The following is a 24,734-nucleotide window of genomic DNA, read 5'->3' as shown; positions in this document are numbered from 1 at the left end:
AGCCCGGTCAATGGAAAAGGTTTTGCGTTTGCCATGAAGAAAAGAAAACTTAATACTACATAATGAACCACATAAATCGAAACGGAAGCTCTACCATGAAAAAAGTGGAAACAGATGGCAGTTTCTTGACGAAAACGGAACTTTCATACACGTCAATCACAAAAAAAAATGTTTTTCCTATGCCCCTAGCCATAAATATATGGCTAAAGACCCACCTAAAATCGTCAGTATTATTCATGGCATTCATAGTTGTCATGATGCCAAAAGCTGGTGCTTTACAATTTACAGGGAACCATGATAAATATGTGACAATATTCCGGTAAAAAAAATGTGACGATACTTGCATTCAAAAAATTGAACCGTTCATATTGAACATTTTGTTTGTCTCCACGATTCAAAGGGTTTATGTGTTGGCGTGAAATTTGAGCCTACGCCAGCAGGGTCATGGGTCCCGGCCACGGCAGGAAACAAAACAAGCTGCAAGTTGCAGCAAAAATCCATGTAGGAATCAGCGGCCAGCACCACGTAAAGGGAAAAGAAAAGAAAAGTCGTCCCCGTTTTCGAATTTCGAAGTGAAACAATGCAGGAAAGAAATGACTCTCCTCGTTCTTATCCCCCGAAGTCGACGCCAGAAAGGAAAAGGAGCGACCTCAGCAAGGAAGAGAAGGAGAGAAGAAAACAAAAGAAAAGAAAAGAAAAGAGGCACCGAAAAGCATCCCCTCCTCGTTTTAAAACCGCAGCCGCTACTCCTCTTGCTCCTCCTTCCCCACACCCACCCACCCACTCGCAGACTCTCCCAACCGCAAGAGCCACACGCCCACGCGCACACAGGAGGAAAGCGAGTTCGAGAGAGATCATGGCTGCAGCGGCGGCGGCGGGGACGCGGGAGGAGATGGTGTACATGGCGAAGCTGGCGGAGCAGGCGGAGCGGTACGAGGAGATGGTGGAGTTCATGGAGAAGGTGGTGGCGGCCGCCGGCTCCGGCGAGCTCTCCGTAGAGGAGAGGAACCTGCTCTCCGTCGCCTACAAGAACGTCATCGGCGCGCGCAGGGCCTCCTGGCGCATCGTCTCCTCCATCGAGCAGAAGGAGGAAGGCCGCGGCGCCGCCGGCCACGCCTCCGCCGCCAGGGCCTACAGGGCGCGCGTCGAGGCCGAGCTCTCCAACATCTGCGCCGGCATCCTCCGCCTCCTCGACGAACGCCTCGTCCCGGCGGCTGTCGCCGTTGATGCCAAGGTCTTCTACCTCAAGATGAAGGGCGACTACCACCGCTACCTCGCCGAGTTCAAGGCCGCCGCCGAGCGCAAGGACGCCGCCGACTCCACCCTCGCAGCCTACCAGGCCGCTCAGGTCTTTCTTCCCTCCATAATTTTTCTCGCCTTTTCCCCTTCCTCCGTCAAGCGATTTGACTCATAGAAGTGTTGGATCTGGATGGGTTCCTTACTCTACTCTAGGACATAGCCATGAAGGAGCTGCCGCCGACCCATCCCATCAGGCTGGGCCTCGCGCTCAACTTCTCCGTCTTCTACTACGAGATCCTCAACTCGCCCGACCGCGCCTGCTCCCTCGCCAAGCAGGTTATTTGCTGCTCCTTTATTATTAGCTTCTGAGCTTTACTAGTTCATGAACTTTGTGCAGATCTATAACTTGGCAACATTCAGAGTTGCAGAAAAGGTTCAGATATGATCTGTTCTTTTTCCTCAATGCACAGGGCAACGTTTTCTAGATTTTTTGCATCAGCATCAGCATGTTTTTTTTTACTTCAGATTCTTACGCTGCTTGAGTGGACCTTTTACTCATTCAGTTACAGTTAACATTTGGCAATGCTTTGGATATCTGCTCACTGGTTTCCTACAGTACGTACTAGTTGTCCTTTTGACCCATGCCATGCCGGCTCAAATTGCCCCATGCGTCCAAGATGTGACTTCATCTTGCAGAGTGTCGCCCCACATACTTGCTTGCTGTCATGACATGGACTGCTTTGTTAAGATAAATGAGACTAGTGGAGTACCATGATGCCCATCTGGCTGCACTGGCAACTTGTTAGCCCCTCCTGATGACAATAAATATGCTGATTTCCTTGTTGGTCCCAATCAGTTTTTGCATTCAAAGTATTATTTGAAGTCAACTCTACTAGGCACATAGTTGTGCATGTATTTAACTTCCAACACACTTCCAGGTTCAATTGATCCATGGATCCTACAGTTTTATAAAGCTTTGCCACAAATAGTCCATGTTCTCTTTTGGTATATGATCATACTGCTAATGTTACAGGCCTTCGATGAAGCCATTGCGGAACTGGATTCCCTTGGCGAAGATTCCTACAAGGATAGCACCCTGATCATGCAACTTCTCCGTGACAACCTCACCTTGTGGACCTCTGATATGCAGGTATTGTGTACTAACCGGTAACAACGAAAAATGTGAACATACTACTCAACATTCTTTCGTTAATAATGCCAACATTTTTTATGCAAGCAGGATGATGCCGGTGATGAAATGAGGGATGCAAGCAAGCCTGAGGATGATGAGCACTAGCGAAGGATCCTTACCGCATCTTTATCTCTTAACCCTCGGGTAGTCATGATGCTTGTACAAGGACCGATTTCGTGTGTCCTTTATCGTCGGGTCACTTACCCTTTGTTTCGTTATATTGCCATTGCCGTCCTCATGTATTTTTACTTTCCAACTGGAATCCTGCTGTTGTATGTGGGGATGCGTTAAGATTTGAACCAGAGGATTATCAACTCTTGTTTCCTGTAGTATAATTGAATGTCATGCATGTTGTATGTTCAACAAATGTTCTGATGTGGTTTGAATTGTCTGTGCTGTGGTTTACAATCGTCATCGTTTGATCTTGCCAAAAAAAAAAAAACACAGATACTACAGCTGTAGTGGTACCAATAATTGTAATCATGCATCGCCAACAGACATAACATGGGCAATGAAATTAGTCCTGTCTATCATTATGCCAGTTGAGCTTTTGTGCTGGACTGCCTGCTTTTCCAGCCAATAGATATTTTGCTGAATGGGGAGAAACATGATCGGCAGGCAATTAATTAGCACTGTTTATTTTATTTGTCGGCTCTTTTCTGTAGGGAAACCTATCAGTCTTACTTTCGGTATAGTTTGATACTGATGGATCAATGGTTATTTGATTTATCTTTACATGACCATTCGTTATTGTTACTGTTTGGTACGTAGCTCTGATTCTAAGTTTATAGGAAATTATACTAATATCTACAGTATCAAATAAGTATGGGTGTGGCTATTTCTAAGTTGCATGTTTTTTAAGAAATGAGCCTTAAATATAGTCGACGTTTCAAAACTGTTGGATTAAGATCTGAGGATCATTCATATTCACGTTTCAGAACCGTTGGATTAAGATTTGAGGGTCATTCATATTCTCTCATCTCTTACTTGCTATCGTTGGATTAAGATCCGATCTGCTGATGAGTTACTTATGTGCTTGAGCTGTCATTAGCTTTGTCGATTTGATTAGTTAATCAGTGGGGGTCTGCAGTGTGCCCTTGAGTTCCAAATTTAGTGGACCAGCACGCATGCCTCTCGGTATCCAGCATACGGGTTTTCTTTTTCTTATGATCTGGCATTCTGAATCCTTGTTAAAGCTGATAATAAGTAGGCATCGCGACCACTATACTTCAGATTTGAGGTTTTTTGGGCATGCACATGAGATGGGAAAGGAGATATTAGTTTGCTTCGACTACTTAGTCGGCGGATGACCGCGGTAAAGTTACCAATCGTTGAATTCTCATAGTCCCTACTTTTGTCGTTTTTCTATCTTCCAACTCCTTGACAGACGTCTCTGTTGTGCCGCCTTGATACTCTGTCCTATTGCAACCACTTCCTCGGTTGGTCTACCATCGGTCCTGGCCATCCTCTAAGCTCAGGAGGGTGTTTTCCGGCACGGGCTATCTCCCTTCCACCCTCACTCTACGTGGTGATAAATCGTCACTACCGTGCCTAGTTCGTCATCATTGCGGCCGATCAATGTCGTCACCTGCTTGATCCGTGGATGCCTTCGCCTCTCAAGGCGATGCCGCGGTCTGCACGAGTGGGGCCCATTGATAACACGGGTGGTTGGGAGAGCGCATGACGTTGTTGAACTGTGTGGTGCAGTGTTCCACCAGAAAGAGATTTCACATCTCCGGTACTCCAAAACATAAACAATATCTAAAAAAGTTTCTCATAAAATGATCGCGACATAAATACAACATGTGTCTAATATGAGTAAATTTGAAATCTAAATTCGGTCAATAGCTCGAGAAACAAAAAGACAAACATACCAGAGGGTGCTTTTATTTTTTTCTATTGCATTATGTTTTTTCCCAGGCCTAACTTCTAAACAAAGAACCTAGGGTTCATCCATTTTGTAGGATTTCTAAATGATTCTTACAAATTATGAAATTAGAAATTTTCTTATGTGTACCGTTCGTTTTAGAGGAATAGAGATCCTAAATTCCCATGAACTATGTCCGAATGGACCTAATTCCTAAATATTGTAATAGCAGATGAGACCTCGTAGAAAGCATGAAATCCTAATCATCTTTGTTTTCTATTTGTGCATGGCACCCTATTCTTGAGACGAGGTACGGGGCCAAGATTTTGCCACTATAAAGGAGGCGAAAAAAGAACGTTTGAGTTTGGAGTGTGCGAAATGAGTACATATTTTTTTTAATTCTTCAATACCGCTAATTCTGTACTTGAAATTATTTGTTCGGGGGCTCGTCTCCCTTTCTCCGCCTCTGCTTCAGGCTCCTGTCAAGGGAAAGAAAGTCATAAACTCCACGGATGGCCTGCGACCCAATGATAAGAGCAATATTGTTTGTTTTTCAATCACTTGGATTTAATCATTAGGCTCCTGGTTTCATGCCAACGCTGTGCATAATGAGCCGATTTTAGCAGGCTTGAATTTTGTTTTCAGGAATTGAATTGTTTACAGCAAAATTCTTGGGAGACACACATCCTGTTCTGCATGCTGCAATCAATGTTTCCAAAAGAGTGGCGTAGCGTCGTCGTCCACAGCTATGAAACCCTCCCAGCATTTTTGCAAAGGATTAACGGAAGCAGCTGGGTGTTTAGAACGCTGCTGCACCAAATTTGTCAAAGTATGAAATATCCACCCCACAACATTAATCCGGCATTCCCTTTTAAAAGGGCATCATCATTTCATTCCAATATTCCAATGCGCAATACGTGTACGCAAAGATAATAAATTATTTATAAGACCGGCATGAAACGGTGAGGAATTGGAGGGGGGTGGCAAAGGATAATCATATTTCAAAGGATCCCGGTGGTGTCATTCTTCCCCTCAACAATTCCAACTAGAAAATTCTGAACTTAGCCAACCAATGATGTCTTTCGCCCACTGACTGATGGGGCCAGGTGATGCCGACGGTCAGGTCAAAGAAGCACGGCTCAACTGGTCGGTTGTATATACCAACCCTATCTAAAAACAACAAAGAGATATATACTTGACGAAAGGGTAGAGATAAAATCTTATGAAGAAAACAAAATTGGACCGCTTCTGTACCCACTTTCCCTTCCAAGTTCCAACTCAAGGCGGGCTCTTATTAGTGCTCGACCGTTTCAATGCACGTTCCTTCACCAATAGGTCTTCGATTCGTCTTTCCCTCTTCTATAACGGCGCAAACGACGCGGTGTTTAATCTCTTACTTTTCTGGCCTGTTTTAGAGTTTGGCCATAGAAAAGAGAAGTCTCTTGCTCAGAGGGACAGACGACCGTAGTCTCCATATGCACGCACCGCCTTTGCGGGCGCAGCACCTGACTCCCCTCCTTCTGCATCTGATCGACAGAAGACTTGGGCTTTGATAATCGAGCAACCCATGGTTGGTTGATTCTCGGTTGGCAGCAGGCTTCCTGATCGGACAAGATGTTCTCTTTCAAGTCCAGGTAGATTATTTAGTTTCTTCCTCAGTTTTTTTGTTCCAATCCTAGGATCATGGTTTTTTTGTGGAAGGGCGGGGATCATGGTTGTGACAAGGCAGGTTCCATTGAGTTTCGGTTTCTTTTGAATTCCTTGTGTTTTCCTCTTCTCGTTCCGATTACTTCCATCAATCCATGAACCAACATAAGCTCCGTTCTTTCTTTTCCTTGTACAGCGTCAAATCGTCTTCTAGTGGTAATGAAGTTTCCAGTTCCCGCTTCAATGAGGCATCAGATATGCAGGAGCAGCTGAGCAAATTGCAGGAGGAACTGGTGAAGGAGAAAGAAGAGAAGGTGCGAGCCCTGGATGCGATAGAAGAGATCAAGAAGAAAAGCAATAAGAACAAGTTAAAGGGTGATGGAGTAGACGATCAGTTGGACCTTGCTCGCAGATTAGAGCAGTTGGGAGGTGAATTGGAGGCAGCAAGGGATTCAGAGAAGAAGATGCTAGTATCGCTGGAGGCCCAAACAAAGCAGCTTGAACAAACCAAGGTATCTCTGGAGGAGGCCAAGCTTGAGATAGCTTCGCTTCAAGACAATAACAAGAGCTTGGAGGCCTTTGCTGCACTTTCCTCTGATCCAAGTAGGCAGCAAGCGAAGAATTTCAGGAGAAGGGGTATAATGTCCTTCTCCTTCGCTGATCCTGGCGAGGTAGAGACATTCTCATTACAGCGTGAGCTCAAGTTAGCTGTCCAAGCTGAGGAGAAGTGCAAAAAAGCCATGGACGACTTGGCGACAGCCTTGAAGGAACAAACCGCAGAGGCTAGAGAGGCGAAAATGGAGCTTTCACTGGTGCAATCTGAGATGAAAAATGCAAGAGCTGAAGTGGAGAACTCAAAGGCCTCGTTAGAAAGCATGGAGGAGAAGCTCCGGTTGGCACTGGAAGAGGCAGGGAGACTGATGTTTGAGTCAGATGAGTTAGCAGCAGCTTCAAAAGAAAAAGAGAGGGGACTCATTGATTGCATCAAGATATTTGAGGGGGAGCTGAACAAAGCAAAGGAAGAGAATGACAAATTGTTTGAATCACAGAGGGTGATCAGAGATGAAAATTCCAGGCTGAGGGAAATGCTGAAGCATGCGGTTAATGAAGCCAATGTAGCAAGAGAATCATTGGAGATTGCCAGGGTAGAGAATTCTCAACTTCAAGAAGACATGTCTGAGAAGGAGAGTACCTTAAAGAGCATCATACAACAATATGAGTCCTTGAAGGTCAGTGAGGCTGCTGCACATAGTAGTGTTAAAGAACTAAAGGATATGATCGATGCTATGTTTAGTTCAGAGTCGACCAGAACCTCAGCAGAAGCATCACCCAGAGATGCCAAGGGAGGCGAGAGGAAAGGAAGGTATGTGGCAGCAGATGATGTGCATTCTGATATCGAACAATCTCCTCGTTCTAAGGATACTAGGAGTCCTGCAAGGCAGAAAAAGAGAACAATTCTTAGAAAATTTGGTGACATAATGAAGAAAAGAAACCCTCAAAGTGCAGCATCTTTAAGCAGCAATTAGATAGAAGTGCACAACTCTAGGTTGACAGCTGTAATGCCCACAAAATGAAATGCTCCAAATGTGGAGTAAACCTTTTTTTCCCATACAGTTCTACAGATGTAAATTACATGGAACGAAACAAATATATATGTAAAGAATACATATAATGGAGTTGCAGAAATATGAAAACCGGCATAGCTTCTAGTGGTGATTGACATATGCTTCCTGCACTTATGACTCTGTTACCTCTAAAAAGCTTTATATTCAATATGAAAATTATCATATTGTCTTGGACTAATGCAGAAACCTAGCAATATGAAGTTAACAGTTCTCATGTTGAGATTATAGTCTGCAAGTATTCAATATGAAAAATTATCATATTGTCTTGGACTAATGCAGAAACCTAGTAATATGAAGTTAAACAGTTCTCATGTTGAGATTATAGTCTGCAAAACACGTTTTCAAATTTAGGGAGATACTTCAGTAATACATCTATAGCAACAGAGCTTTTGAATATCTATAATCAGATTTGCCATCAGTCACTATTAGCGTATTGCTCTCTAAACCAAAGTCGTACAATGATCAGGTAAACTAAAATACCCAGTTGACTGCTAAGCTTCCTTATAATGTGTTGCAAGTTTCTAGTGTATGTGCAATGGACATACAAAAATGAAATGAAATGCATAATGGTCCATAACCAGCTATAAGCTCTCAACATTAGAAATAGAAAACTGTCCACCCATGATTTTTATTCAAAGCGAAATAAAGCCTGCAGCTAAAACAATTTTCTGCCAAGGAAAATGTCAGTTAATCTGGACCTATCTCGTTATCAATATTACCGTCGACCTCCTCATTTGAGAAAATATGTACCTACAGTTCTTTTCTTTAAGAAAGTTTTTCCTGTATGCTTCATTTTATCTATCAAACCATCTTTTATGGATTGAATTTTGTGGCAATGAAGCTAATTCTATTCAATGACGATACAGGGCACAAAAGAAAAGAAAAGAACTTGTGGCAAGGGATCAATCTTTTTAATGTTAATTATGTAAACTCCACTGGGCCACTAGAGTTGCTTCTGTCCAAATAGACCAAAGTACACTGCATCAAGCATACAGCTCAGTTGCAGATCTATGTAAAACCACATATGATTCTGTGGAGCACCCGACATGTCTGAAAACTACAGGACTTCCATTTGGGTTAACTGACCTGACAACCATTCGTTTATTTCAGTCAAGATTGCTGCAAAACCTGCATATAAATGCCTTTGTAAAATTGTACCAACTTTGTCTCATCGTCTGGAACAAAATACTTCTAAGATCAACAGAAATGAATATGGTTATTACCTTCAAGAACTGTTTTCTAGTATTTATATTTATAGCCAACCTTATTTTTACAAAGACCAGTGTCCCTTCTTTTATACAAGGAAGAAACCCAGCTTTACCATGATAGCAACATCCATATGACCCATCTCTTTAAAAGTCACTCAGGAAATCCATGTACCCGAGATGAATAATCCATGCCACTGATTTGATCCCAGAACTCACAAGTGCGAATGGATAGTTCAGATATTGCAAATGGCATGAGCATTGAGGATATAGCAATACTGTCAACATTCTTGAGCCAGCTCTACCACCATATGAGTTTCATCAGTCATCATTTGCATATGAAAGCTAATTTTCCTCAGTTCAGATATGATCTTGTTCATCTCTGGATGAGATGCATCACCACCCACAAACATATTAACTTTATTAGCAATCTCAGTCCAGCTGTATCCAGGTTGCTTCTTCACACCTTTTTCCTTCATTTGGCCTCTTACTCGATTGACTTCGCCCCACATACCAGCAGCAGCATATATATTTGAAAGCATCACATAAGGCCCTGAACTTACAGAGTCTGACTGGACAAGCATTTTCGCCGCAAGCTCACCCAACTGCACATTACCATGTGTCTTGGAAGCTCCAAGCAAGGCACCCCAAACATTCCTCTCGGCTTCAAATGGCATCTTTTTAATGTAACTACATGCTTTCTCCAACTGTCCTGCTCGGCCCAATATATCCACAACACAAGCATAGTGCTCAGCACTTGGAGATATCGCGTACTTAGATGACATCAGATCAAACAATTCCAAGCTGTCATTCACTCTGCCAACATGCCCACATGCTGACAACATACTTAGGATGGTAATGTCATTTGGAATCAGCCCACGTGTTTCCATCTCATGAAAGAGAGCAATAGCTTTCTGATATTTGCCGTGTTGTGCATATGCAGCAATTATTGTGTTCCAAGAAACAATATCCTGGATTTTAAGATTCATGAAGACTAACTCTGACTCACCGACATTGCCACACTTGCTATACATTGTCATCAAAGCATTGCAAAAAGATGTGCTAGATTCTAACATAGTTTTGGTGGCTACAGCATGTGTTGATCTTCCTTGTCTGAGCAAAGCTAGAGCAGAACATGCTGTCAGGATAGCAATAAGAGTTGCGTGATCTGGTTTTACACCTTCTCTGAACATTATGATGTGCAGTTTCATAGCTTCTTCTCCATGTCCATTATGAACATATCCTACAGAAATATGAGCAAGTGAATTGTGAGATTTGTAAAGGTTCAGAGGGAGCATTAGGTAAAGAACGTCTAGGCAGATATCTTCTATTAATTTTAATAGGAACCATCCCTCTTTTAAAAATTGAATTACACGATCCTCTCTGTCAAGAAACTGAACCATAACATTGGGATTACAGAAAAATGGAAAGTTCTAAATGGTATAGTCCAAGTATTATAAGTCCAAGGCTTCAAACCTTCAACTATTCAACAATCTTAATGCACTTTGCACTCTGGAGTGGCAATAGAATATATTAAAAATACAAAAAATAATCCAAATTTAAGCATTAATTATATTTCATATCAATTATAAATTTTTGAAGTGATCAAGTAATGGATCGATAAATCACAGAAAGCATAGATTTGTGCTCCTAGGTTATGGCAAGCAAGGAGTCTTGAATTTGTATCTTGGCTACAATGTTTCATCAGAGATATAAACATTGCCGACAGAAATTCAATTTTGTAAAATGTCACAAGACATAGCCAACAACCAGCATCACAGTTCTTGGATCTTCACTAGGACTGTACTAAGTATTAATCAAGTTGGTTCATAAAAAAGCGGTTGCAACCTGTAATCATGGCGTTCCATGAGATGACATCTTTGACAGGAATCCCGTCAAAAAGCCTCCTGGCGCTCTCCACGTCCCCGTCCTTGCAATATCCAGTTATCATCGCGGTGCATGCCACGACATTCTTGTCCGGCATCGCTTCAAACAGCTTTCTCGCCTCATCAAACATGGCGTTCTCAACATACCCAGTGATCATCGCTGCCCACGACACCAGGTTCCTCTCGGGCATAGCGTCGAACACCTCTCGCGCCCTCGCCACCTCCCCGCGCCGGGCGAGCCCATCCACCATGGTGGTATACGACACCACGTTCCTCTGCGGCATTTCGCCGAACAGCGCCCACGCGTCGTCCATGCGGCCGAGCCGGACGAGGCCCGCGAGCATGGCGTTCCAGGAGGCGACGTTGCGGCGCGGGGCGCGCGCGAAGTAGGCGGAGGCGGCGTCGAGGTCGCCGTGCGCGAGGCAACCCGCGACGACGGAGTTCCAGGAGATGACGTTGCGGGAGGGCATGTCGTCGAAGAGGCGGCGCGCGGCGGGGAGGTCGCGCCCCGCGCGCCAGAGCGCCGTGAGGAGCGCGTTCCAGGAGACGACGTCGCGGCGGGGCATGGCATCGAACACGCGGCGCGCGGCGGCCACGTCGCCGGCGCGGGCGAGGGCGGTGATGCGCTGGTTGTCGCGGACGAGGAGGCGGGTGGCGAGCATGGAGGCGGGAGCGCGCGCTGGGAGCATCGGGGCGGCATGCGGCTTCGAGTTGGCCCGTCAATGGATGGAGGTCGTCTCTTTGACTCGCGACGGCAAAGTCGGCTGATGTGTACGGCGACTGGTCCAGCGTGGCGACCCACGGCACGTTGGCACGTTGGTTGAGCTTGTCATTTACCATTGTCAATGGGGGATTTGCTCTCGGTCAATTCTATAGCTCAAACGCAACTTATTCCTCCATCCTAAAACGAGGGACTGAATTTGTATATAGTAAAAAAATTAAAAATCTATACAAATGCACGTCAGTTATTTTACGATGAAGGGAGTATAAAGTTCGTAAACACTTACGATGCATAGATTGCCTCGTAAATTTTAAACCGGCTATTCAATCTCCTTGGTTTTACAAAACCACGTAAAATCAACCCTAACTCACACTTACATATCTTACGATGCATAGATTGCAGACGCTGGTTCACGAAGAAGAGATGGTTAAGTGTGGACTTTGAAGCTCTACTTTCTTTTTTTCTTTTCTTCTTTTTCGAAGAGACTTTGAAGCTCTACTGCCCATTTTTGTTCTTTTGTTCACCTCGATGGATCAGATTCAAGCTGATTCAGATAATAAATAGATCTTCCGAGGCAAACCGCATGCTCTGTATATAGCATTCTCCATTTTTAAGGTCTCGCAGCATGGACCAGAGAAGAAGAGCGCCTCCCCTTCCCAGGAACCCCCCGTCGTTATTTCTGGCTCTGTCTTCCTCGCTCGTCCCTTCCCTTCTCCGTCTCTCACGTCCATCAGAGATCGCCGCCGGCCGCGTAATTGATTGATGCCGCATGCCCCAGCCGGCGCTGCCTCCGTCGTCGTCGGACATCCCGGAGCCCTCGGGGGGCGGCCGGGAGCTGGACGACGAGGACCTGGTGGAGGAGCTGCTGACCACCGTGAACTCGGCCCGCGCCTACGCCGACTTCCGGCGCACCCAGCGCAAGGAGTGCCACAGCCTCCTCCGCTGGCTCCAGCTCGTCCTCCCGCTCCTCGAGGAGCTCCGGGACTCCTCCCCCCGCCTCACCGACAACGCCTACGCCCGCCTCGCCCTCCTCGGCCGCGCCTTCGCCGCCGCCCGCCGCCTCCTCCGCTCCTGCCACGACGGCAGCAAGATCTTCCTCGTTCGTTCCATGATCTCTGTTCTTGCCATTTTATGCGTGATTGCAGTCAAGTAATGGAAGCCCGATCTATGGGATTGCAGGCGCTGGAGAGCGAGGCCGTGCTGGGCCGGTTCCGCACCGTGTACGAGAAGATGAACTCCGCGCTCGACGGCATGCCCTACGCCGAGCTCGGCGTCTCCGATGAAGTCATGGAGCAAGTAAATTCATTAACCGCCATTGCCATTCCGGGCTTGGCGTGTCGAATTCTGACATTTGTTTGTTGATTGTTCAAGGTGGAGCTGATGAACGCGCAGCTGACGCGGTGCAAGAAGCGGAGGGACACGCAGGACATCGAGCTGGCCATGGACCTGATGGTGATCCTGCAGAAGAAGGAGGACGACGAGCGCGGCTCGGACGGGGCCATTCTGGACCGGCTGGCCAGCAAGCTGGAGCTGCAGACGCTCCCCGACCTGCGCGCCGAGACCGTGGCCATCAAGAAGCTCATCAACGAGCGCAACGGCCAGCACCCCGACAGCACCAAGCAGATCGTCGAGCTGCTCAGCAAGTTCAAGGCCGTCGCCGGCGTCGACGAGAAGAACGTCCTCGGCGGCGAGGTCGCCGTCACCGCCAAGTCCCTCGACAAGTGCCCTTCCCTCATGATCCCCGACGACTTCCTCTGCCCCATCACCCTCGAGATCATGACCGACCCCGTCATCGTCGCCAGCGGCCAGGTATCTTGATCTTGTTAGCATTCCCCAATCATGACGATCTTGATTTTGATCGATTTGTTGGATTGAAACGGATGATTAAACAGTCGTACGAGAGGAGGAGCATCCAGAGGTGGCTGGACAGCGGGGAGAGGACGTGCCCGAAGACGCGGCAGCCATTGGCGCACCTGTCGCTGGCGCCCAACTACGCGCTCAAGAACCTCATCCTCCAATGGTGCGAGAAGCACAAGGTGGAGCTCCAGAACCGGGAGCCGGAGCCTGAGCCCATTGACGACAACCGGCCCAAGGAGGACATCCCGTCGCTAGTAGAAGCCCTGTCCTCGATCCACCCGGACGTGCAGCGGAAGGCGGCCAAGAAGATCCGGGTGCTCTCCAAGGAGAGCCCCGAGAACCGGACCCTCATCGCCCACAACAGCGGCATCCCTGCCCTGATCGGCCTCCTGGCGTACCCGGACAAGAAAGTCCAGGAGAACACCGTGACCTCGCTGCTCAACCTCTCCATCGACAAGGGCAACAAGCTGCTCATCACCAAGGGCGGCGCCATCCCGCTGATCGTGGAGATCCTCCGCAACGGCAGCCCCGAGGGGCAGGAGAACTCGGCCGCCACGCTCTTCAGCCTGTCGATGCTGGACGAGAACAAGGCCGCCATCGGGACCCTGGGCGGCATCGCGCCGCTCGTGGAGCTCCTGGCCAACGGCACCGTCAGGGGCAAGAAGGACGCCGCCACGGCCATCTTCAACCTCGTCCTCAACCAGCAGAACAAGCTCAGGGCCGTCCAGGCTGGGATCGTGCCGGCATTGACCAAGATCATCGACGACGGCAGCCAGCTCGCGATGGTCGACGAGGCGCTCTCCATCTTCCTCCTGCTGTCGTCGCACCCCGGGTGCCTCGGCGAGGTCGGCACCACGGCTTTCGTGGAGAAGCTCGTGCAGCTCATCAAGGAAGGCACGCCCAAGAACAAGGAGTGCGCGCTGTCCGTGCTGCTGGAGCTCGGCTCCAAGAAGCAGCCGCTGCTGGTGCACGCGCTCAGGTTCGGCCTCCATGAGCACCTCTCCATCATCGCCAGGACCGGCACCAGTAGAGCGCAGAGGAAGGCCAACTCCCTCATTCAGCTCGCCAAGAAGTGCTACTGAATGCGGTGGGATGGGGGAGAACCTATTTGTAATTGTAATTCATCTCGATCTCTTTCTTCTTTGGGGATAGAAATGTTGTATGTCATGTTATTCTTGCTGGATGCACATGTGATGTATTTCTGTCAAAAATGCCAAGCTGTCACGTTAATTTGACCTTTAGAAACAGATTTTTACAAACTGGTACTAACATTCGTGCTCCCATCAAACGAGATTTCTTTTCTTTGACAACCGAAAAAAATTCTTTTTTGAGAAAAATAAAATAAAATAATTGGTGGACGCGATGGCAGCTTCTCCTGGGCCACTCCAGCTCCACCCATTCGGGGCCACGACCTTCCTCTCCTCCTAGGCCCACCATATTTCCTCCTGCCCACCTATTTCTTCCGGCCCAGATACGACGCCCCAATGCATCTAGGCTTTGAGCAAAGAAACGAGCTGCATTTGGTGAGGTCACATGCTGCTTGGTTATAAACTCACGAGCACAAGTTTTGGCAAAATGTTTTCTTTCTCCTATAATACAGTTTTGGCAAAATGTGAACAAAGAAAAGCTTATCATCAGATTAGCAAAACATTTTCTTCCGGAAAGCTTCACTGGTTGCTGTTCTGTGCGAGAAAAAAAAACATAATCGCCTCTACGAGCCAATGTCCTATCTCTGGACTGGATTCTCTAGAGATAGCTAGGGAATCGACGAATTACCCTGTTCAGTTGTTGGTGCCTTCCGTTTCGTGCTGAGCAGCAGCCGCAACGGCAACGGCAACGCTCCTCTGCTGCGTCACCGGACAACCTCTCTGCTTGTCCTTCTCCCCGCCGCTTTCCAACGGCAACAAAGGCTAGCGAAATCTCGTCGTGACAGCAACCGAGCAGAAAAAATAAAACGGCAGAAAAACACTGGGAGACATGTCACAATTGGTGATTGGTCTATTCCAGATCTTTCCTTTCGGATATCGGCGACAAAAGAGATGCCAAATGCAGCAATATCTGCTCCTGCTTTGCCGCAAGCGAAAGAACTTCCCAGACTGTACAAATACAAATGCACATATTCTAAATCAGAAACCTCATTGCACATGTTGAGCCCCTAGAAATACTTCGCACGTCCGTGTGTTTGTCCAAAGGCGTGCAAAGCAAATTACTCTTGTTTTCGAAGGATCAAAGCAAACAAAATATACTCTCGGTTTTACAACACTGTGCATTCATATCCCTATGTCCATTAAAATGGGTAGCAATAAAATGTTTTATCCCAGGGAAGAGGCATATGTTCGCACTCTCATCACGTTTTACATTAGTCGGATGCCTTTAGGAACTACGTGGCCATGGCTGGGCAACGTCAAAATTCCATCAAGAAAATCCAAACCTTTCTTCAGCGACTCCACAACAAAAGATTTTAAACAGAACAGAACTGTTTCTGGAAAGGCATGGCCTTTCTTCTTCTCCTCGTCATCCTTTGTGATCTTGTCATCTTGTGCTCGCACCCTTCTCCTTGAAGAATTGTTTCCGGTTTCCGCTTGGGGAGAGTTTATTGCAGATATGTTCTCGGCCACGCAACGGGAGGAGCTGCTTTGTGGACACCGGGAATCGCTGTCAGTTTTACAAGTCAGCTTTTCACGTGGCTCCGGACCCACCGACAGCGACACTGTTCCTCCAGCTCGCGCCACCTCGCTCGCTTGCTTCCTCCACACTACTCCTGCCCACTGTCGTTTTCCCTCTGTCTCTTCTTTTCCGTGCTACTTTTGCAGAATTTCCCTCCTTATTTTCCGTGTTAGTTTTGCACTATTCCCCTCCGTCTTCGCACCAATCGCCAATTAGGCAGTAGCATTTCTCGTTCGAGTTCAGAGGAAAAGCCAAAATAAGATTTCTAGCTTTTGCATAGTCTTCTGCTAGTAGTACAGTTTTTTTATGGGTACGGTGGAATATATACTAGCAAAGAAAGACTAGGTACATTGCCACAAAACCCCCTAGGAATTATTTATTCGACATCCTCCACCACCAGTTCTTCCATGTCACGATGTGCGGCTGATAGCTAAGCTAGGCCCATGGGTCCGTGGGCTCGGTCCACCACGGCAGCGACGGCAACTGCTCGTCGGCGAAGAATCCCCCGCACGCCGCGTCGTCGTCTCCGAGGAATGCGGCCTCGTCGTCCTCCACCTTCAGCAACAGCTGCTGCCCGTGGACGGCGTAGAGCCCCATCTCCAGCGGCACCACCGCCTTCGCCTTCGCCGCCGTGTGCATCGGCGTCGGCGTGGTCTTGTCTTCGGGCGCCAGCACCGCCGCGTTGTTCAGCACCTCGCTGGAGTCGCTCTCGGACGACCCCTGCGCCGCCGCGGCCGCCGTGGGCTCCTCCTTGACCGACGAGAAGCTCGCGGCCGCCGCCGCCGGCCCGTCCTCGAGCTTGGCCTTGAGCGCCTTGACCTCGGCGAGGAGGGCGTCCTTGTCGCGGCGGAGCGCGTCGTGGTCGGCGCGCAGGGCGTCGAAGGACTGGCGGAGCGCGGCGTAGTCGCGCTCCAGCTGCTTGGTCTTCCAGCGGGCGCGGCGGTTCTGGAACCAGATGGCGACCTGGCGCGGCTGCAGGCCGAGGTCGCGCGCCAGCCGCGCCTTCCGCTCCGGCTCCAGCTTGTTCTCCTTCTCGAAGCTCACCTCCAGCGCGCGCACCTGCTCCACGCTCAGCCGCCGCTTCTTCTCCCCTGCGCCGCCGCCGCCGCCGCCGCACATCGCCATGTCCTCGTCCGCATCATCATCCTCCATCCCCACGCCAAATCCATCATCTTAAACATACAGAACGTCAGGCAAAACCTTGATTAATTAGATCACTGTAAAAATCGGCAAAGAAATCGTGAAGAGGGGGAACAGATAGCACACGTACCAGAGGGAACCATCGGGAAAACAGGGGGCCCGCCGCCGGCGCCGTTCGCGACCCGTCGCCTCATGCCGAACCGATGGGATTTTCCGCGAAATTCGTCGTCCAAGGAAAGAGAAGTGACGTCTGAATCCGATGGCGAGCCAAGCTAATTTGGGGAAGAAGAGGCAAGGGGTTTGATTGATCAGGGGAGAGGTGGCCGGGGGAAGGGGAATGGGGAGAGCTGGGTGTGCCTCCGGTGATGGCTCTTGGCGTCTCTCTGCTGATCCGGGGCTACCACCATGGTTGGGTTTGTTTTCTTCCTTGGCTCCGACCCCGAACAACTTCTCCTAGTAGCTCAGTGGGGAGCTGCTCGTGCTCGTGCTCGAGAGATTCTCCATGGCGGCCGTGGGGGAGAGTGGACGAGAGGGGGGCTTCTCCGTTGGTTCTTCCCCTTTCTATTTCCGGTCTGCTCTTCGAAACTTTGGGTTTTGGGGGTGGGTTACATTGGGGTGGGTGTGGGGTTACTATGCGACCATGGTTGAGTTTCGAGGTGGACGGGGGCCACCGTTACGAGTCTGTCACGCCTCGGCCAGTGGCTGCTGCTGGCCTTGAACAGAGTGACGGGCCAACCGGGAGTGCGTGCGTGGCTGGCTGGAGGCGCGGGAGCAGACAGCAGAGCTAAGCATTCGGCTGGTGGGCCAGCGGCTGGCTTGGCTTGGTGCGGCGTGGCCCAGGGCCTATGACGTGGCAAAGGTAGCGGGCTTTTAGACGTGGGGAAGGCCCAAAAGGTGACGCGCCTCTATCTAGGACGAAAATGCCGATTAGGTCTCGAGCTCCTGGCGACGCGGAATCACCATCGCTCCCAACGCGTGAAGATCCGAGTTCCGAGACCCCACACGAATGTATTTGATCCGGTCCAGCCCGTATTCACGCCGTATTGAACGGTAATATGGCCCAGTTTGTCGCTGCACACGAGGGGGGGCTAACACCCCATCGGTATTAATGGGGCCAGCAACGGTCACTTGGCCCACGAAGGGTCGATCGAGGTAGGCCTCTTGCCTGACACATGTGCTATGATCTGGTTCATGAGATGGCGTTTTTCATGGGCCGTTCGACCGTTGACGAAGCCCGCGACAGCATGGGACATGGGGTTTTGCGTTTTCCTGGCCCAACAAACGTGCGATCGTAGCACATGTTAATAACAGGGCTCTTGGGCCATCCCATGTCCCATGGCACACGGTGTTGCGTTATTTGGGCCAACAAAACATGCGAATATTGTTAGCGCAAAGATCTCATGGGCCATGGGACATTTTCACGTAAAGATCTCATGGGCCATTTGTTGCGGAATTGATCTGGTACATTTTAGCGTAAATATCTCATGGGCCATCCGAACGTAGCCTGCCCAACAAAGCAGCACATGCGCCAGATGTGCGGCTTCACCCTGTCCGCGACGTTCATTAACAGAGATCTCATGGGCCATCCGACCATTCTCTGTCCAACAAAGCAACATGAATTTATTGAGATAGCCTGCATTAACCATGGGGGCGGACCCAGGGACATAAATAGCTCAACCTGGCCATCAATTCACCCAGATGTGTCCGCGCCCTGGATTTTGATGTGCTGCCCGAAAGTACATTCCGGGGGACCGAATTTATTGCCCTCTCACAAGTACAAACCTGTTTGTCAGAACGCTTTCAGCACGAATTCAATTCAACTCCAACAACTTTGAAATAACCTACCACCCTCCATCGCTGCCAATATATTAACCTTCCTCGTAGCAACTATCACACACACACGCACGCGCCGCTCAACGCCCTCCTTCCAATGCCACCCAAGAAGCGGAAGTCATGGAAAAAGATGCCCTGGTGGCTCAACTGCTCTGGCACATACTCCACCGGCGGTACATCTGCCTCCGCACCATCATCTGGCCCGACCGCTGCCGCTAACTCTACACAAGCATCTTCATCGTTCTCTTCCGATCCCGTCCTCTGGCTAGAAGAGGACGAACCTTCGGACGACGACGGCTACTTCACAGAGAACGAGCTCCAAGGCTTGTCCTCCGACTTCCACACGGGCTTCGTCGCCCCCATGCAGCTAAAGGTACACCGGTACATTCGTATTCCTCGAACTACTGTCGTCATCTCATTAACCATTTTCGTTTTCTGTTACTCAAGATGGGCACCACGTATGCCCAACGCCTCGAACAGGCAACGAACCACTCCCTCGCAGCCGAGATGGAAGCTGTCAATGCTCGTATGGTAGAGGAGGAAGCTAGGAGGAAGGTGGAACTTGCAAACATCGCGCTAGACGACGCCCAGAAAGTCACACAGGAAGCCGAGCATCGGGCAGCGGACGCGCGCAACCGGCTTCGCGCAGTCAGGATCGAGGACGACCTCGCTGCAACACTCAGCACCCCTGGGTCTCACCACGAATGCGACAACCCAACGCCGCGGGATACAGCACGCGCACGTCCACCGACGGACCAAATTCTGATTGTACTCTCTTCTAGCGACGAGGATTAGCTATGGAACTTAAATTGTAAAATCGGGCTTTTTTTATTATCACTACAACCAAGCTTGTTGTACTTGTGTGCAGAAAAATAAAATCAGCCTCTCTGGCATCCGCGCCACATGAGCAATTAACATATATGTGTGTCCCCACCGTTAGGCCAAATTTTAAGGCAACAGGTGTGTCGGCCGTTCACCCACTTAATTGTCGTACCTTTCTCCTCGTTCGGTTCTTTATATACACCCACTCCAAGCACACAACAGAGGACGGCAGCCACAATCCTATTCCTAAGGAGCAGAAGCCATGTCTACCTCCTCCCTCAACACCAACCAAACGCCTGATACCTCCATCTTGCCCTTAATCAACTGCCCGAGGTGTGGCCAGGCTCTGCTCGAGACGTATATCAAGAAGTCCAAAGGACCGCTTAGGGGGCACCGTTTCTACAAATGCCCAGTGGAGGAGGTATTTACGCGATTCGTTTCTTCCATAGCTCTTCTATAGTAACACATTTCGCACATATCAGCGAAACCCCTTCATTTTTCTTGCACTCGCAATGGCAGGCCGATGGTAACTGCGTCTACTACAAGTGGCAAGATCAGTACAGGTCCGTACTCAACAAGATGTCCATCACCGGATTAGATCAAGCGCAGCATCGCTCGTCGCCACCCGCTAACACGCCGGCAAACGACCGGCCGCATGGTGTGAGAGCCGGCATCCCGCAGCAGTCATACATGATGCTCGCCACTCTAATTCTCACCGTCCTCAACTTGGTTGTTTCCATCGCAATCATGGCCGCCAAGCAGTGACCCCCCTTATGTACTATATTCCTTATTTAGCAGTTCTATTTGTAATAAAGTTGTATCAACATGTTCATTCCCAGGAACACGTTATGTTTAAGCTATGTCCTCCATTCTCAATTATATCGACAAAATAGTTATAGCAAAGTTCCATTAATTAACACATAGACCAATGCAGGCATCGAGCATCATCGCACTAGATGGTATACACGACCATGCCATCATACGCAGCCAGGGGCTGCAATAAATGCCGTGCTAACCACCTCCTCCCCCACACCAACCTCCGCATACTACATTAATGCTGCCCACCTACCACCTGGAGCATCTATATTTTTCGTCCGACACGATGTGCTGCCGATTTCCTAGTTAACACACTCACAATGAACACACAAATTTGACGTCTCCTTCCCACATCGCTGGACATCCCGAACCTAAGACGGCGTCTCAAGCTTCGCAGGGCGAGAGGTTTTTACATTCTCTTCTCAGGCTTCCCACATCACTTAGTACACACTCGCGATTTCATATGCGCACTCTCTTATAGTTCACGGGAATGCTACCATCCCTGTGATTTCTCTTCTCCCTGATGATGTTTTATACCTAACGATTCAAAACTCCACGTCTTGACCACAAGCTGATCGGAGTCCACATAATCCAACGATGGAACAACCCATCGCAACCTTTCCTCCGGACAAAAATATGATCAACAATACAACACCGAGCACCGCCCAATCGAACGGAGGGTTCCAAAGCGAAGCCATAGATTCATCAATACAAACTATTAGCATCGGCCAACCGTCATTCACCTCACGCATTTCCACCCAGAAGTTGTGTGCGGTCGTAGGCCAATTTGACAGCTTCAAAAGGCAGCTCGTACAAGAAATCGGCTTCCTCGGAACCACCTTCGTGCACATGATCCCTCATATGAACCTACGGCTTAGCGCATGGCTAATGGACAACCTAGACCCCGAAACTATGAAAATTGATTTGGGGGAGTCCTTTGCCTCCAAGATCACTGAGTCCAGCGTGCGGCATGTTTTCGCACTTACACAAGGGCCAGAATCCGTCCCCCCCGACGCACCGGTGTACTCGGAAGAACTAAAGTACTATGCGATTACGTGCGACAAATCGGGCCACAAGGGGATCCATAGCCTAAAGGCCGCAGAGCTGCATCTGTTGAAGATATTGACCCCGAACTCTCCACGAATCGACCAAAGCTGCTTCAAGATAGCATTCGTTGTGTACGTGGTTGGTCATTTGCTCGCACCTCCTCGAAGAACGATTACGTGAGCTTAGATTTCCTTGGCGCTCTAAATGACCCTTCATGCATCACAAATTATAATTGGTCTGAGTATGTGCTCAAACACATCGTTGTCGCAACACGGAAGATGAAGTCAGACATGTCTAATGGATACAACAACGTCAACCTCGGCGGGTGTCACCTTCTTCTACAGGTTCATCCTTATTTTGCACGATAATTTCATTTGTTCGTTCTCACAGTGTGCGGGTATTATGTCCTGACAATTTCATTTTCACCTGAGCAGGTTTTCTACCTGGATCAGATCGATCTTGGAAAGCTAAGTCCTCCGAAAGGAACTTACCCTAGGATCCGCTCGTTCGACTACGAGTTAACCAAATGCATGGTTGACTACCTTGTTACTGAAAACCAGGGTTCGACATTCTTCCCACCAACATCCCACCACACGCAGGTTTGTCGTTTTTTAGTTTTGTTTGCGCACCATCTTAAACATATCCATCAAAATTCCCACACGTATCACAAGAACTGACCGTTTCTTCTTTGGGGGGTGGGGGGTCCACATGACCGGAACAGAGCATTGGGTCGAGCACCGGCTGCAGGGATCCGATTCGGACGAGCGCAGTACCCAAGGAAGACCTGCCCAAGCAAGCTCGATCCGTTCAAGATCCCATCGAGGCACAGCCTCTGCAGCAATTACCGCCGGATCGGATGGGACACACGAGGGGCCCACTGCCCACCATGGCGTCCGGGGCTGGACCTAATGATTTCTCCAACCACCTACGCACAAAATTTCCTAATCAAGTAAGCCGCGATAACGCACAAAATGATTTCCGCCATCAAGAAACCATCCGCAACACATGTCTTCTCCGCAGGCTGGAGCACGGACCACCATACTACTCAAGGAGCATAACGCTAGGTTGATCCTTTTCGTCAACGAGTTCAAGAACAAGTGTCAGGAGGAAATGTATTCATTCGCCGACAAGATCATGGCTTATGTACTGGTCTCGGGTTACGCACCAAACCACCCTCCGCACAACACATCCAACATAGAAGGTATATGAATGAAACGGCATCGCTTTTTTACATGAAACAAAGAGCGACTACTAATGTTTTTCCATTTCCACCCCTCAACAACACCGAGCTCTTACCGCACTCCAAATGATTCAAAGCTGCCCGTACGCCCTTCAAGCCCGCTTGACTGCGACGGTACGTCCATTAAAACTGCCCAAACCCTTCCACAGTTATGCAAAGCTGCTTAACGGCGATGAAAAATTATGAAGAGAGAGCTCAACAGGCCACAGCCCGTTGACACGGAAAAGATCAGCCCAATGCGATTTCCTCGAGAACAGTACCAACTCGCGTGACTCCAACAATTACACGTCAAAAGGCAAGTACAAACTGTCATTGGAAGCTAACGTGCCTGATCGTTGATGACTAACTCCGTCTGCTTTCGCCCGACAGACGCTGCAGGGTAAAAATACAACAGCCGGTATTTACGAATGTTCGTCCACAACAATCCCCCGCCAGCTCAGTCGGAAGGAACCCAACAAACTCGCACAAATCAAGCGACGACCCCAAACTGCAAGAAGATACGCTGGCAACCAGGATCCAGGACTTCGCGGACGAGATGTGCACCATTCTTAAAGTTGCTTACGCACAAGAAACTGCAACCGAAGGAGTTTCTTTGTTTGGCCAGGGGACCACGCATTGCCCTACAACGGGATCCTTGGTCGGCCGGCGCTGATCAAGTTCATGGCAGTGACTCATTGCGCCTACGGCGTGATGAAGATGCCTTCCACGTATGGAGTCCTCTCCATCAGGTGCGATCTCAAGGACGCAGCCTGGTTTTGTGGCGAGGTCATCAAGGCCGCCGCCGCAGCCGACTCCGGTGACGAAGGCGTGGCCGAAAGTGAAGGCTCGCTGCCGGGCGACGGCCCCGTAGCGAAGAAGGCCCGCGCTACCCCGCAGGAGCTTGCCGGGGGAGGCGCAGGCTCGAGCTCACGCCTTGGCAAGGGCCAGAAGTTCAAGGAGGAGGCCGCCAAGGTGAAGAAGCCGCCCCTCCAAGCCGGCAACGAGGAGCGCACCGTCACCGTCGGTGCGAACCTCAATGCCGAATAGGAAAGTGCCCTCATCACTTTCCTCCGGGAGAACGCCGACGTGTTCGCTTGGGATCCGTTGGACCTCCCCGGAGTCCCTAGGGAGGTGATCGAGCATCGACTCGTGGTGCGTCCAGACGCCCGCCACGTCAAGCAGAAGATCCGCTGGCAAGCACAGGAGCGCAAAGATTTCATCAAGCAAGAAGTGGGCAAGCTTAAAGCTGCGGGGGCTATCAGGAAAGTATTGTACCCGACTTGGTTAGCTAACCCTGTAGTAGTACCCAAGGGGGAGGATAAACTTCACATGTGTGTAGATTTTACTGATCTTAACCGTGCGTGTCCTAAAGATCCTTTCCATGTACCTCGCATTGACCAAATAGTAGATTCCACTGCCGGTTGTGATTTGCTGTGTTTCTTGGATACTTTTTCCGGCTACCATCAAATTAAGATGGCAGTCGACGACGAAGAAAATACGGCGTTCATCACCCCGGTTGGCTATTACTGCTACACGTGCATGCCTTTCGGGTTGAAGAACGCGGGCTCAACATTCCAGCGTGCATTACGCGAGTGTTTGGGATCTCAGCTAGGCCGAAACATTGAGGCCTACATGGATGATATCGTCATCAAGTCAAAGCGCGGGAACTCGCTGATTAATGACCTGCGGGAAACGTTTGATAACCTCCGCAGAATCAAGATCAAGTTGAACCCTGAGAAATGCACCTTTGGTGTAGACTCGGGGCAGCTTCTGGGCTTCTTGGTTTCACACAGGGGGATTCAAGCCAACCCAAAGAAGATAGAAGTTATCGAGAAAATGTAGGCTCCCCGCAGGATGAAGGACGTGCAGCGCCTCAACGGTTGCGTAGCCGCGCTGGGGCGCTTCATCTCGAGGTTGGGCGAACGCGCTCTGCCTTTCTTCACGGTAATGA

The 24,734-nt window shown here is 49.3% G+C and overlaps 5 protein-coding genes across 7 annotated transcripts; 3 read left to right on the top strand and 2 right to left on the bottom strand.

Moving 5' to 3' along the window:
* Positions 1-729: 729 nt before the first annotated feature.
* LOC100821125 (14-3-3-like protein GF14-A) lies at positions 730-2,817 on the top strand. The gene is made up of 4 exons (XM_003574615.3): positions 730-1,348; positions 1,453-1,575; positions 2,273-2,389; positions 2,480-2,817. Exons 1-4 carry the CDS (start codon positions 857-859, stop codon positions 2,534-2,536), a joined length of 789 nt encoding a protein of 262 aa, XP_003574663.1. The 5' UTR covers positions 730-856; the 3' UTR covers positions 2,537-2,817.
* A 2,364-nt stretch (positions 2,818-5,181) lies between these two features.
* LOC100846938 (structural maintenance of chromosomes protein 2) lies at positions 5,182-7,665 on the top strand. Its single transcript, XM_003574614.4, has 2 exons — positions 5,182-5,932; positions 6,142-7,665. The coding sequence occupies exons 1-2, from the start codon at positions 5,913-5,915 to the stop codon at positions 7,469-7,471; spliced, it is 1,350 nt and encodes a 449-aa protein (XP_003574662.1). The 5' UTR covers positions 5,182-5,912; the 3' UTR covers positions 7,472-7,665.
* On the bottom strand, positions 7,134-11,532 carry LOC100846629 (pentatricopeptide repeat-containing protein At1g56690, mitochondrial). Of its 3 annotated transcripts, XR_002965192.1 has the most exons (4): positions 10,624-11,532; positions 8,794-10,018; positions 8,657-8,698; positions 7,134-7,376 (listed from the first exon to the last, which is right to left on the bottom strand). XR_002965192.1 is itself a non-coding variant. In XM_024461866.1 (2 exons), the coding sequence occupies exons 1-2, from the start codon at positions 11,348-11,350 to the stop codon at positions 9,057-9,059; spliced, it is 1,689 nt and encodes a 562-aa protein (XP_024317634.1). In that variant the 5' UTR covers positions 11,351-11,532; the 3' UTR covers positions 8,790-9,056. The 3 variants fall into 3 exon arrangements, 1 of the variants encoding a protein (XP_024317634.1); XR_002965194.1 differs by lacking the exon at positions 8,657-8,698; XM_024461866.1 differs by lacking the exons at positions 7,134-7,376; positions 8,657-8,698 and having other exon boundaries at positions 8,790-10,018.
* Positions 11,533-12,016: 484 nt separating this feature from the next.
* LOC100846324 (U-box domain-containing protein 15) lies at positions 12,017-14,498 on the top strand. Its single transcript, XM_003574612.4, has 4 exons — positions 12,017-12,481; positions 12,562-12,678; positions 12,754-13,191; positions 13,275-14,498. The coding sequence occupies exons 1-4, from the start codon at positions 12,152-12,154 to the stop codon at positions 14,319-14,321; spliced, it is 1,932 nt and encodes a 643-aa protein (XP_003574660.1). The 5' UTR covers positions 12,017-12,151; the 3' UTR covers positions 14,322-14,498.
* A 1,646-nt stretch (positions 14,499-16,144) lies between these two features.
* LOC100840637 (homeobox-leucine zipper protein HOX20) lies at positions 16,145-17,690 on the bottom strand. Its single transcript, XM_003572260.4, has 2 exons — positions 17,177-17,690; positions 16,145-17,078 (listed from the first exon to the last, which is right to left on the bottom strand). The coding sequence occupies exons 1-2, from the start codon at positions 17,238-17,240 to the stop codon at positions 16,342-16,344; spliced, it is 801 nt and encodes a 266-aa protein (XP_003572308.1). The 5' UTR covers positions 17,241-17,690; the 3' UTR covers positions 16,145-16,341.
* Between the last annotated feature and the right edge of the window lie 7,044 nt (positions 17,691-24,734).

This window comes from Brachypodium distachyon, chromosome 3 (assembly GCF_000005505.3).
Source record: "Brachypodium distachyon strain Bd21 chromosome 3, Brachypodium_distachyon_v3.0, whole genome shotgun sequence".
Taxonomy (NCBI): Eukaryota; Viridiplantae; Streptophyta; class Magnoliopsida; order Poales; family Poaceae; genus Brachypodium; species Brachypodium distachyon.
Note: the sequence above shows the minus strand (reverse complement) of the source record. Positions and strands in the feature narration are given on the sequence as shown.

Bases quoted from the DNA above. Each gene is read 5' to 3' on its own strand.
- LOC100846324 (XM_003574612.4), top strand. From the start codon at position 12,152: ATGCCCCAGCCGGCGCTGCCTCCGTCGTCGTCGGACATCCCGGAGCCC. The intron at 12,482-12,561 runs GTTCGTTCCATG...ATGGGATTGCAG, and splicing joins ACGGCAGCAAGATCTTCCTC to GCGCTGGAGAGCGAGGCCGT. The intron at 12,679-12,753 runs GTAAATTCATTA...TGATTGTTCAAG, and splicing joins CCGATGAAGTCATGGAGCAA to GTGGAGCTGATGAACGCGCA.
- LOC100840637 (XM_003572260.4), bottom strand. From the start codon at position 17,240: ATGAGGCGACGGGTCGCGAACGGCGCCGGCGGCGGGCCCCCTGTTTTC. The intron at 17,079-17,176 runs GTACGTGTGCTA...TGTATGTTTAAG, and splicing joins TTTCCCGATGGTTCCCTCTG to ATGATGGATTTGGCGTGGGG.
- LOC100846629 (XM_024461866.1), bottom strand. From the start codon at position 11,350: ATGCTCCCAGCGCGCGCTCCCGCCTCCATGCTCGCCACCCGCCTCCTC. The intron at 10,019-10,623 runs GTTGCAACCGCT...ATATTTCTGTAG, and splicing joins ATGGAACGCCATGATTACAG to GATATGTTCATAATGGACAT.
- LOC100821125 (XM_003574615.3), top strand. From the start codon at position 857: ATGGCTGCAGCGGCGGCGGCGGGGACGCGGGAGGAGATGGTGTACATG. The intron at 1,349-1,452 runs GTCTTTCTTCCC...ACTCTACTCTAG, and splicing joins CAGCCTACCAGGCCGCTCAG to GACATAGCCATGAAGGAGCT. The intron at 2,390-2,479 runs GTATTGTGTACT...TTATGCAAGCAG, and splicing joins TGTGGACCTCTGATATGCAG to GATGATGCCGGTGATGAAAT.
- LOC100846938 (XM_003574614.4), top strand. From the start codon at position 5,913: ATGTTCTCTTTCAAGTCCAG. The intron at 5,933-6,141 runs GTAGATTATTTA...TTCCTTGTACAG, and splicing joins ATGTTCTCTTTCAAGTCCAG to CGTCAAATCGTCTTCTAGTG.